The sequence below is a fragment of the Ursus arctos genome, unplaced genomic scaffold, assembly GCF_023065955.2.
Source record: "Ursus arctos isolate Adak ecotype North America unplaced genomic scaffold, UrsArc2.0 scaffold_20, whole genome shotgun sequence".
Lineage (NCBI taxonomy): Eukaryota > Metazoa > Chordata > Mammalia > Carnivora > Ursidae > Ursus > Ursus arctos.
In genome coordinates, this window is record NW_026622875.1 from 31,539,300 (window position 1) to 31,552,713 (window position 13,414).

General features: G+C 38.2%; 1 protein-coding gene across 2 annotated transcripts in view; it reads left to right on the forward strand.

The window, feature by feature from the left end:
• The first annotated feature begins 466 nt into the window (after positions 1-466).
• The window catches only part of CAPN7 (calpain 7), a 40,426-nt gene continuing 27,478 nt past the window's right edge, over positions 467-13,414 (forward strand). For both annotated transcript variants that reach the window (XM_026496987.3, XM_044383395.3), the window contains exons 1-5: positions 467-831; positions 3,523-3,631; positions 8,126-8,283; positions 9,148-9,215; positions 11,166-11,366. In XM_026496987.3, coding sequence (XP_026352772.1) covers positions 730-831; positions 3,523-3,631; positions 8,126-8,283; positions 9,148-9,215; positions 11,166-11,366 — 638 coding nt within the window. In that variant the 5' untranslated portion in view covers positions 467-729. The remainder of the gene's footprint in view (positions 832-3,522; positions 3,632-8,125; positions 8,284-9,147; positions 9,216-11,165; positions 11,367-13,414) is intronic.

Genomic DNA, 13,414 nt, shown 5'->3' on the forward strand with positions numbered 1-13,414 from the left:
ACAATTAAAGCAATATACACTGCGGGGCGGGGTGTATACGATCGACTTTGTGGAAAATAAATGTTATTAAAGGGTATCTTAAAAGAATCCTATGTCCTTATTTTACGTTCCTAGCTTTTAAAAAGTCAGCCCAGATGGAAACTTTTACTCCCTGGCCCTTTATACCTCCCCTTTACACACAGCAGAGAAAACGGCTCCATAAGGCGCATGCGCCGCCTCCACCAAGCGTTGTGAGCAACAGCCCCCGGTTGGCATTGCCACATTCGCGCAAACCCGGGAGAAGTCGGCGGCCCGGACTTGACTCTGCTTTCGCCTACCCAATCCCGGGAGCCATGGCGATCACGTGCGCGCCGGCGCCCAGCTGGCCAGGCCCCGCCCATCACACACGTACTCCCACGAACCCGGCCTTAGCCGCCCGATCTCCGGAGAAACTTCCGAGGATGAGGTTGCGACTGCGCAGTGGAGCCGGTGGGCGGGGCGGGGGAATGCGGTTGCCGGGATGTGGGGTGGCCCCACAGGCCGGGAGCCCCAGCGGCGCTGAGGAGGCGCGGCGTTGCCCCGGACCCTGGCCGGGAAGGCCCGGTGTCTTCCCTCAGCCACCGAAAATAAACTTTGCTGCTGTTTTCGCGGCGTTCTCGGGTCCGCCTCCCGGCGGTGCGGTGGTCCGCAAAGAGCCTTCGTGCGTCAGGGCTTCCCTCCTTCCCTGGGCTCGTGCGGGGCCTCGGCGTCATGGACGCCACGGCGCTGGAGCGGGACGCCGTGCAGTTCGCTCGGCTGGCGGTGCAGCGCGACCAAGAAGGTCGCTACTCCGAGGCGGTGTTTTACTACAAGGTAGGGCCGAGGACTGCTGCACCAGGAGAGGCCGGGGGCGGGTCCAGGTGCGGCGGCGGCCATGCCTTCTGGGCTTTGCTTTTCCCTCTTCCTGTTCTGCTGCTGTCATTTTCAGGGGAGAGGCGACCTGGCTTCTGCCAAGGTGGGGAGATTTGGTCGCGGCTTGGGAGCCACCACTTCTCCGGTTACAGTCTTGAATGGCAAATGTCCACCGCTGAGCTACTTATGGCAGCAGTAGTTAGGTATGGGTAGTTAAGTAGCTAATTCTCGCTGTCACTTGGCTCTGATTTATGGCTAGTGGGAAGTGGTCTCTGATACGCACTAAAATAATGCACGTTCGTTGAAGAAAATAAGGTTTTATAAGAGAATAACACGTCTCTTATCTTGGCATTTAATATATCTGTACTTGCTTTTCTACGCGTATTTACATACGCAGCTTTGAAAAAATTTGAGTGTAGTTTCGAGGGAACGACATAGTGATTCAACTTCTCTATACGTAAGACAAACTTGGATTGTACCGTGTAAACTATTTTTAACCTGTTCTTTGTATTTGAGCTTTTAAAAACTCATTACAGTTGCTTGTTTAATATAATTTTATTAACGACAGATGCGTAGTATTCCATTATGTGAATGTACCATAATTTATTTACAAACTAATGGGCATTTAGGTTCATTCTGATTTTTCAGCATCGTAAGTAATGGTGCGGTTAATATCTTTATAACTTATGCTTTACACATTTCTTGGCTTTTTCTTTTTTTTCTTTTTCTTTTTTTTTTGGCTAAGTTACTGGGGGCAGAATTATTAAAGAATATGATCATCCACGGTCCACTGTGCTCTCCAGTCCTGCGGATTTGCAAATACATCCCTCCAGCTGTGACTATGTCCTCCGCTTCCTTGTGGAGGTAGCTGTATCCTCATATTGTCCCCCCTCCTTTTTTTTAAAGAATGTCAAGCTTTGATAGTAGCGGAATAGTAATTTTTACATAAACGTATATGCTATCAGTAATATATGATTTGTTTTTCCTCAGATTATTTTATTGCCTTTATTTTATCATCTATATTTAGAGACTTTTGGTGTGTTTCAGAATCATTTCTTTTGCACTTTTTGAGGAAATTTTCGTGAAGGCAGTATTTCTTTAAAAGTAAAATTCTGTGTGTTTGAGTTTTGTGAAATAACTGACAAATATTCATAGGTTAAAGTAGTGCCACATAAAATAGCTTCGTGTAAAGCAAAAGAAAATGCTACGCAGGGCCTCTTGTTTGCTGTGAGATTGCATGCATGCCATTAGAAGAATTTTTATCCTTGAGAAAAGTGGTTGTGCTTCTAGGAACTGTGTATATAAACTTTACCAGATCTTTAGCATTTTCTGTCTTCATTACTGTTCTATGAGGGATTTCTTAATTGTCATTTTCAAATATAAATTAAATGAGTAAAATAAAATTGATATCAGCAATTTTTTAGTTGGCTCTATTTCTTTTAAGCAAGATAATTATTTGAATGTCAGTATTTACATGCAAGGTAGTTGGAGGTGTGAAATATATATATACTATCAGTATTTAGATAATAATAGTACATAAGAAAATATTTAATGTTTACATGTAAAGTTATATTTTCCTTCCGTGAAATAGAGTCTGAGTTGCAGCATCTGAGAATATCATCTTTCCTACACAGCCTTTCAGTGAATTTTCATTTGGATCAAAACCAGACTCTTTTTACTGATTTTGTTAAGTTCAGTGAAACAACTCCTGCTCCAACAACTGGATTCAAAAAAGTTAGATGTTCAATAGATGGCTGGCTTCTTTGGATCCACACAGGCATCAGCCTCTCTGAAGTGCACATGCTTAGGTTATTGCTGAAAAGGTGTTGTTACTTTGGAGAAATTTCTCTGTGGTCCTTCTCGCTGTGTTATCCTGGAATGGTGATGGGGAGAGTGAGGCTCTTCCTCACTAGCACAGCATAACTGGCTGTGGGAGTATTAGAAAAACTGGATGATGAATCCAGGTTTTCTTAATTAAAATAAGTTGATTTCATACAACTGACATCTGCTTTAAAATGTGTCACACTTTGGCAATATTTTCTATGTAGAAAGATATTTTCTTTCCACTGTGAGATATTTAACCTTTATGATTTTTTTTTAATTTTATTTTTAAGTAATCTCTGCACTCAGCATGGAGCTCAGACTTGAGATCAAGAGTCGTGTTCAGAGCCAGCCAGGCACCCTAACCTTTATTATTTGTTATATTCTTCCTTTGACATTTAATTTTATTTATCATTAACCAATTGATTATTGATTATTATTATTATTAACCAATAGTAATGAGTATTGTTATTATATACCTGTTATGCTTTTCAGGCTCAATTCATATTTTCAATCATATTTCATGTGATTTTAAGTCTGACCTATTGCATAAAGAAAAAGGAAAGCAAAAAACATGGAAGCTAAAGCTATTCTAAGAAAATGTTTATAATCTCTTGTATTTGAGTTTGTAAATTTTCAACAGTATGAGAAAATTGAGAGTATTGAGAACTGAAGAAAAGGTATTGGAGGGTTATATAACCCACTTGGTACTGTCCTAAAGACATTCTTATTTTGTCATTCATAGACAGCAATAGTGAGTTAGTGGTAGAGAAAATTCAAATCGTAATTCATCTATTAGATTCCTTTGATTTTTCTTCTTTTTTTTTTAAGGAAGCTGCACAAGCCTTAATTTATGCTGAGATGGCAGGATCAAGCCTAGAACATATTCAAGAAAAAATAAATGAGTATCTGGAAAGAGTTCAGGCTTTGCATTCAGCAGGTTAGTAAAGTACTACTAAGCTTACCGTTTTTTTTTTTCTTTTCTCTCATCACATTCTTTCCCCCTATGTTTCTCTTTTTTTTTTAATTTGTATTATTGAAATATAGTTGACATACAGTGTTATATTAGTCCCTTGTGTTTCTCTTTCCTTTTGCTTTTTCATCTTTGGATCTTGATCTTCACTCTTGCTGCTCATTCCTTTTTTGGTAATCATGTCTTTTAAAGTCATAGTATGGAAATAAGTGATAGATTTGTGAATAGGAACCTTACAAATAGTATAGTCCAATCTCCTAATTTCTCAGGGGTACAGTGAGAGTGAATTATATACATACAAACTGTATCATTGTCAGAGTCTAGGTTAGGACCCTGTTAAAGTCTATTTTTTAAATATCTGTCACATGCTGTCTCCTGATACTAAGATTAAATGACTACAGTTGACCCTTGAACAACAGGGATTTGAGCTGTGCAGGCCCACTTATATGCAGATTTTTTAAAAAAAGATTTTATTTATTATTTATTTGAGAGAGAGGGAGAGAACACAAGGGGGCGGAGAGGCAGAGGGAGAAGGACAAGGACAAGGAGACTCCCTGTTGAGCAGGGAGCCCATCTTCGTCAGGCTCCATCCCAGGACCCCGGAATCATGATGTGAGCCAAAGGCAGACGCTTAACCAACTGGGCCACCCAGGTGCCCCTACGTGCAGATTTTTTACAGTACTGTTAATGGACTTTTTCTTCTTTATGATTTTCTTAATATTTTCTTTTGTTTAGCCTACTTTATCACAAGAATATAGTATATAACACGCATGCAAAATATTTGTTAATCAACTTACGTCATTGGTAAGGCTTCCAGTCAACAGTAAGCTATTAAGTTTTGGGGGAGTCAAAAGTTATATGCAGATTTCTGTCAGTGCCCCTAAACCCCCACATTGTTCAAGTGCCATCTTTACTTCCCTTTAGTGTCAATGACTTGAGCAAGTATGTTCATGGTCTCTTCTATATCTGTATCCTCAACCTCAAGACCTTAGCTAAACTCTTTTTAAACCATATCTTGGAAAGCAACATGTAAGTAGAGACCTGGAACAACTTGTATTTATTTTTGTAAACAGCATGGCAAATGCCATGAAACAAGTACACAGGCTTAGTGATCACAGTTTTGTTAGAGGTATGTGGCTGCTGTCAAAATCTGCTATTGACATGGGTAGAAAAGAAAATGGTCACCTACTGACATTTTGTTTTAGAAACGCATTTTTCTCACTAAGAGTTTTTTTTTTAACCCTTTTTTTCTGCAGCTGTATAGTAAAACCACAAGCAGCTTAGAGGACTTTATTCAGCATTGCCTGATGGACTTTGTGCTACTTTCCACCACTCATTCTAAGTAGATAAGAGCAGTTATAAGCACATCATTAGGAAAAAGTAGATTCCATCATTGGATTTCTTGTTAGAACAATACCCTTAAGGATGAGGTAGTTGAGTTTAAGACAATGCCCAGAAATTGGACATATTGAAAAGTGAACTGCCTATGTAGCAGGGCCTTAACTGATAGAAAGTTATATTGATTCAGGTATCAAAAATACCACGTAATTCAAGTAACTCCATTTCCCCAGCCAAATAGATTTATAAATAAGATATTTATAAAGGTGATATTTAGGCACAGAATGTCACAGCTCTAATCTCTTAAGGAATAAAGACTTGTCAATGAAACAGAAATAAAGTTCAAAAAAGATTTTTAAAGCATAGGATACCTTAATTGTATTACCAGCTTTTTGACCCGTTATGTTCAACCTGTGGAGTGTAATCTGTGGAGAAATAAATGGTTTCTTTAATTAGCATTTCAGACAATGTTTAAAACAAACTTTGCTGATAGGAAACTCTTGAGTGTTAAGTTGATTTCTGGGTGGGGAAGGGTAACACGGTTTGAAATTCACCAGTGTAGTATAAAGAGCTCAACACTTAGAATTAAAAGATCTAAATTGTAGCTTGTAGCCACAAAACTTTAGGCTAGATCAGTCATTCTCAACTGGGAACAGTTTTGTACCTCAGAAGATTTTTGGTTTTTGGATTAGGGAGAAGTCGGGAGTATACTATGGCATCCAGTTCAGTAGAGGTCAGGGATCTTGCTAAAAATCCTTCAGTGCACAGGTCAGTCTACAGCAAAGAATTATCCAGCTGAACATGTCAGTAGTATGATGCTGAGAAACCCTAGGCTAGATATTATAATGTTTTTGAGCTTTCATGTCTTTGTTTTGTATATGGGATTAGCACATACTTCAGAGTGTTAACTGAGAGTTAAAATTCTAAAAGATCACCACCATACCTTGAAGAGACAAAATGTAAAGCTTTTTTTTTTTTTTTTAAATAACAGCTTTATTGAGATATAATTCATGTACCATAAAATTCACCTTTTGGAGGTATACAATTCAGTGGTTTTTAGTATATTTCCAGAGTTGTGCTGCCATCACCACTATCTAATTTTAGAACATTTTTGTTGCCCCGAAAGAAATCTCTTAGCATTCATTCCCCATTCCTCCCACTCCCTATCCTCTAACAACCACTAACCTATTTTCTATCTCCCTGGAGTTGTCTATTCTGGACATTTCACGTAAATAGAACATCTAATACTTGGCCTTTGGTGTTTGGCTTTTTTCATTTAGCATAATATTTTCAAGATTTATCCATGTTGTAGTATGTATCAATACTTCATTCTTTTTTATGGCTGAATAATAATGCCATTGTACCAATATACCATATGTTGTTTATCCATTCATCCGTTGATGGACATTGTCTTGTTTCCACCTTTTGGCTGTTCTGAATAATACTGTTTTGAATGTTTGTATATGTGTTTTTAGTTCTCTTTGATGCATGCCCAGGAGTGAAATTGCTGGGTCATATGGTAGCTTTATGTCTGATTTTTTAAGGAACTGCTGAACTGTTTTCCAAAGTGGCAATACCATTTTACATTTCCATCAGCAGTATATGAGGGTTTCATTTCCTTTACATCCTTATCAACATTTGTTATTTTCTGTCTTTTGTAATTTTAGGCACCCAAGTAGGTGTAAAGGTGGCATCTTGGGTTTTGATATGCATTTCCCTGCTGGCTAATGTTGTTGAGCATCTTCTCATGGGCCAGATGGCCATTTGAATATCTTCTTTGGAAAAATGGTTATATAGACCCTTTGCCCGTTATGTAAGTCAGGGTTCTCCAGAGAAAAGAACCAGTAGGATACATATAAAGAGATTTTGTATAAGGAATTGGCTCATAATGGAACCTCATTATGGAGGCTGAGAAGTCCCACACTTTGCAGTCTGCAAGCAGGAACGACCCAAGAAAGCCAGTGGTATAGTTTATTTAGTCCAAGTCCAAAGGCCTGAGAAGCAGGGGAGTTGATGGTGTAAGACCCAGTCCCAAGGGCAGGAAAAGACCCCCCCCCCCAAAAAAAAAGGCAGTCTGGCAGAGAGGGCAAATTCTCCCTTCCTCTGCCTTTTTGTTTTATTCAGTCCCTCAGTGGATTAGGTGATGCCCACCCACATCAGGGAGGACAGTCTGCTTTTACTACCAATTCAAAGGTTAATTTCATTCAGAATCACTCTCTTAGACATGCTTAGAAATCATGTCTAGCCAAGTATCTGGGGACCCAGTAAAGTTGACACAAATTAACATGATTACTCACCACACTCATTTTCAAAATTGGAGTTGTCTTTTTATTTAGTTGTAAGAGATCTTTGTATATTTTTGATACAGGTCTCTTGTTGATATATACTTTTATATTAAATACTTATTTCAAAGAACAGTAAAAATATATGGTTATTTAATCTGGACTCAGATGAATAGGAAACAGCAGGAACTTTATCATCAGGTATTGTATCACACAATTGTCTGTACTGAAAAAAATTTTTTTAATCACCTTAAAACATAATGAAGTTTCTTTAGGCTTGCATTTTTTAAGTTTTTTTGTTTTGTTTTTGGGAGTGGGGCCAGAGGTATGTAAGGAGGAGGACTGGTGTTATATTTTTTTAAAGGAAGAAAATGCTGGTAAGGAAAGAGAAATTCAGGGGGACATTTTTTTGAATAGTAAGTGGGGACTTTTTTTTAGGCCTTAAAATTCATATTGAAAGAGTCATTTTTTACGGATTATTTTTTGACCTTGCTAAGTTTTTAAATTGAAAAATTGTAGTTTTGTGTTTTTTTTTTTTTTAAAGATTTTATTTATTTATTTGACAGAGAGAGACAGCCAGCGAGAGAGGGAACACAAGCAGGGGGAGTGGGAGAGGAAGAAGCAGGCTCCTAGCGGAGAAGCCTGATGTGGGGCTCGATCCCAGAATGCCGGGATCATGCCCTGAGCCAAAGGCAGACGCTTAATGACTGCGCCACCCAGGCGCCCCTGTAAAGTTTTTATAAAGCGTGTCTTAAATGTATTAAAATGGTGTGTTGTTTCCTGGATATCTAAATACATATATAGGTAATATTTCATCTATATGGCTTTCTTCCTATCCTAGTTCAGTCAAAGAGTGCTGATCCCTTGAAATCAAAACATCAGTTGGACTTAGAACGTGCTCATTTCCTTGTTACTCAAGCTTTTGATGAAGATGAAAAAGGGAATGTTGAAGATGCTATAGAATTGTATACTGAAGCCGTAGATCTCTGTCTGAAAACCGTATGTATAGCTACTAGTTATATTTGGTGGAATTATGCTAAGAAATTTCTCTTACTAGTGAATTTTACTTAACAGTTCCTTAAAGAAAATAATTACTATATCATTATAAATATAATTAAGTTACTTTATTCAAAGATGAATAGAAAATTAATGATGGATTTTAACCTCTTGTTAAAAAATTGACAGAAAATTGAGGCATCAGGCAGTAGTTTTTTAAATTATAGATAGTATTTTTTTAACCTGTTTCAACCCATATACCTAAAATTAACTTACTGCAGGAAGAATTCATCACAAATCTATGAATTTAGAATAAACCTCCCCCTTTTTAAAAAAAAATTCTTACATTTAAAAACAAGGTAGTGGTTTGGGAGAGCTTTATTAATTTGTAGTGTAAAATCTATATGCTGAGTGGCTTTTACTCTTCCTGAGGACCCTGGTTGGAAGAGCTAGGTTTAAGGGGCATCTAGTGCATAAGAGCAGTGCATTTGACAGGACCGTGAGGTGAAATGATTGAGAGCGGTGTTCTCAGTATTGCCAGAGGATTGCCTTTTTGTTCAGAGAAACCATCGTGCCTGATTTCTGGAGGTAAGTGCTGGTCTCCTCAGTTTTGTGCTGCTCAGCTTTCCATGGCAGCATGTTCTTACAGTTGTGGTTCATTTACCACATGAAGTGCTCTTCAGGTTTACCTCAGTGACTAGTTTTCAATACTATTTTAAATATTTAAGGATGAGAACAAATTGTCATCTTTGTTTATTCTTTCATTATTTGAAGAACTATATTGCATTATAAGTTTTTTGCTTAGAAATATGGATCAAGCGAAGAAAAAAATTATGCTTCAGAATGTCTGTCTCTCTTTTTCTTAAGTCTTATGAAACTGCTGATAAAACTCTGCAAAATAAACTGAAACAGTTGGCTCGACAGGCACTAGATAGGTGAGTTTTGGTCACTCAAGTTCTTATCCATGGATAGCAGTGTACTATGTTACTTAAATTTGACAGATTTCTCTAAATATGTTAGAGTTCATAGTAACAAGCCTCCATCTTTAAGCTGAGATCTAGAGCAAGTCTACCTTCTTCCTCCAGCTGAATTTATTCCTCTCTAGTTCCCTACTTTAAACTCAAGAAATAACAGATCAGCCAAGACCTGTTTTATTTAGTTTTTGCTATGTGTAAAACAATGATTATGATGTTTGAAGTGGAAGACTTCCTTCTGTTGTGTAATACCAGATTTCTGGGGAAAACTTCCAGAGAGCGTTCCAGAGCTACTATTAAGGTAGAGAAATTGAGAATGAGCTGGCCTACAACCATTCACATACCCCAAATTATACAGCGTGTGTAGCTCCTTCAACTCTTCGCTCAAATGTCAATTTTTCAATAAAGCCTGCCCTGACCATTTTATTTAAAATGGAATCTCCTCCAGTACTTTCCGCCTGCTTACTCTATTCTAATATTCTTTCCCAAAGCTCTTAACCATTTCCTAAGGTATATGAAAGTTACTAGTTTATCATGTTTGTTATATTGCCTATGTCCCTTTGAACCCCCCAACCCTCCATGTAAACTCTGTGAATGCAGAGAATTTTGTCTGTTTTGTTCAATGCTGTAACCACCTAGCAGAGACATACCGTATGTGCTCAGTAGGTTATTGAGAATGAACAGATTTGCACAAGAGAATTATTCCTCTTAAAGAGTGTAATAGATGAAGGAAAAGGATGGAAAATGCATTTGTAGTTATAGCATGAATTAATAAAATTACCTCCTTTTGAGGGTCTGACTAGGTAGCTATACCACCCCCAGCCCTTCTTTTTTTTGATTGAAGTAAAACAGCCATCCTTCCTTTTCATTGTCATCATCTAACATTTAATTTATCTCTCCAGATTCATGAGGATATGGGCACTTGACACATAGTTATCTTCTCCATTTTCACTTTTTTCACTAGTCAGAATCGGAGGTGATGTTTATTACAACTATGTGGATAACCCATCCAGTATCCTCTGAGTGCACCCTAAGCTCAGAGGGGTGGGTCAGTCATTGGCTCCTTTGAGGGTCTGTTCAAAATTATGGATCCTCTTTCTAGGAAAAATGTACATAAAATTTTTTTCATGTCCATTTTATGTAATTTCAGAGTGTTCACAAGATTCCTGGAGCTCATATGTGGACCTCAAATTAAGAACTTCTGTTTTTTAGCTCGCTGAACCTTTGACAAAACAGAGCCAAAGTTCCCTTGAATATCATGTGAGACATTCCGTGATCAACTCTTGCTCCTAGTCCCTTTCCTTCTGCCTCTTGTTTGTACTTTTCACAGGGCCTTCATCCTTTTTTTTTTTTTTTTGAAGTTATCTTAACTTGCTATGCTGTTTCATACTTCTGCACCATTGCTATTTTCTACTTAGAATGCTCCCTCACTTCCCAGGTGGACTTCTCTGCAGCTCAAACATCAATTCAGAATAATCTCCCCTGACTTACTCTCTTTTCTTGGTCATTCAGTTAATATCTTCTGCTGTGTGTTCACTCACATGTAATACTTCTTAGTATCTGTCACTTTGGATACAGTTGTCTTTCTTTCCCCCACAAAACTGTGAACACTTTAAAAGCAGAGATTGCATTTAATACTCTCTCATATCCCCCTTACCTTTCATAGTATCTGACATGCAGTAAGTGCTCAATTAATGTTAGCAGTATTATCAATTAATGTATATCAGTTGTGAAATACTTACTTTTTGAAGTAGCTTCAGAAGTGTACTGCTGACTGGTATGTATGAATCGTATATACTAATTTTACATTAGGAGTGCTTGACTGGTTCTTGAAGTACATTTTATTTTCTGGAAAGCTTAAATGTGAGAAGAAAAACTAGAACAGTTTTTCTGTACCTCTTTCTATTACAGAGCAGAAGCATTGAGTGAGCCTTTAACAAAACCATTATGCAAAATCAAGTCAACAAATATCAAACCAAAGCCACCTCCAACGAGAACACATTTTCCACTAGGGACTAGTCCTTTCCTTGAAAGACCTCAACCTTTTATAAGTCCACAGTCATGTGATGCACAAGGACAGAGATATACAGCAGAAGAAATAGAAGTTCTCAGGTAAGTCAGTTTGATTCGTTGTAATGAATAATTTTGTTAACATAATCAACGCAGGTAATTTTATTTTCATTAGGTTTGGTGAGTTGTAATCACATCTTTGTTATAGTGTGTCGTGCTCTCATTATGAAATTATAAATTATATTGTCATATAGCCTCAACTTGAAGTAGTTAAAATTTGTTATATTTTAGTATTAGCATTTCTACTAGACATATGTTTTTCTGAAAATCCTAGCATACTTTAAAATCGAGCACTAAAGGTCAAACAGCAGAATTAGAGCTATGGCAGACCACTCATAATCTCTGCAGCTGGTAACCGGAGCCCTCCTAGGGAGAAAAACTGTTACCTTGAAATAGTGTAGGCCTGGCTCAGCAAAGGGAAGCCTGAAGTTATGAATAGTTTTTACATTTCTTTAAAGGGTTATAAAAAAGAAAACAAACAAAAAACAGAAGAATATGTGACAGAGACCTCATTACAAAGCCAGAATGATGTACAGTCTGGTCATTTACAGAAAACATTTGCCAACTCAGGGTCTGGATGCAGCCTCAGGGGATTTTAAAAATGCAAAACAACAAAGCTGAGGAAATCCTCGTGATTGCAGTCTGAGCCAGTGTAGATGGGCTAGATCTCTGCGCCAGTGTGACTTCTCTTCAGTTGGAGGAGATCCAAGCTGCTTAGAGCTGTGCAAGTCATGTAGTTGCTCACTTTTAATTTCCTAAAATTGCGCTGAAAAGGTGCCTTCGTTTGTAGCAGCCACCTGAAGGCAGTTATCTTTTTTTTCCTACTGGCGATTTTAATTCTTCTAATGTGTCTCATTTTGCTTGGAAAAATTGCATATGGGGGCGCCTGGGTGGCTCAGCTGTTAAGCATCTGCCTCCGGCTCAGGTCATGATCCCAGGGTCCTGGGATAGAGCCCTGCATCGGGCTCCCTGCTCCGCTGGGGGCCTGCTTCTCCCTCTCACACTCCCCTTGCTTGTGTTCCCTCTCTCACTGTCTCTCTCTGCCAAATAAATAAAATCTTTTAAAAAAAAAAAAGGAAGAAAAATTGCATATGAACCGCTACAACACACAAAAAGACAAAGAAGGATGGTTTTGGAGTTGAGAGACAGTAACAGTGCAACACTGAGGCTACTTAGCATCCATGTGCTCCTTTCTACACACATTTGAATTTCATGCTACAACGAAGCACTAATATTTCTACCTAACAGAATTCAGTTATCCTTCATACTGGTGAAAAGTTTTCATCCTCTCAAAATGAGGATACACACAGTCATTGTATCCATTGCTTACTGTACTAATTAGTCTTCAAAGTCAGTCACAGTCTCACTGAACATTGTTACCTAAAGGCTAAGTTGTGAAGCTACCCTGCAACTACTTTTAAATAAAATGAGGGAAAGAAACAGAAGAAGGAAATAGTTGATATATACAAATGAACATACACACAAAATGTGCAAAGCTACTACAAACCGCATTTCTTTTAATTTGTCACGTGGCCAGAGCTTCCTTCTTGCACTATCCATTCCTCATTCTCGTAACCAGGATATAGGAAGGACATCTATTCCAGAATTGTAAATGTCATGTTTTTTTTTTTTTTTTAAAGATTTTATTTATTTGACAGAGATAGAGACAGCCAGCGAGAGAGGGAACACAAGCAGGGGGAGTGGGAGAGGAAGAAGCAGGCTCATAGCGGAGGAGCCTGATGTGGGGCTCGATCCCATAACGCCGGGATCACGCCCTGAGCCGAAGGCAGACGCTTAACCGCTGTGCCACCCAGGCGCCCCATAAATGTCATGTTTTTTAAATTCCAAAATAACCAATTGCTTTCTCCTTTTGGGCTTAGGATAGGATTCATTTTGTGTCTTGGTGTGAGGGATACCTTCAGTACCTTTAGTACAAGCTTTTCTTGAGACCATGGTTTAGTTGTGAAGGATGTAAGTCTTACTCTTACAGGATTGAATTGAATCATTCATTTTTTTGGTATTCAACTATTTTCTGAAAATTTAATTCAAATAAAGATATCAACAAATGAGACTGTCATTTTCATTTTATT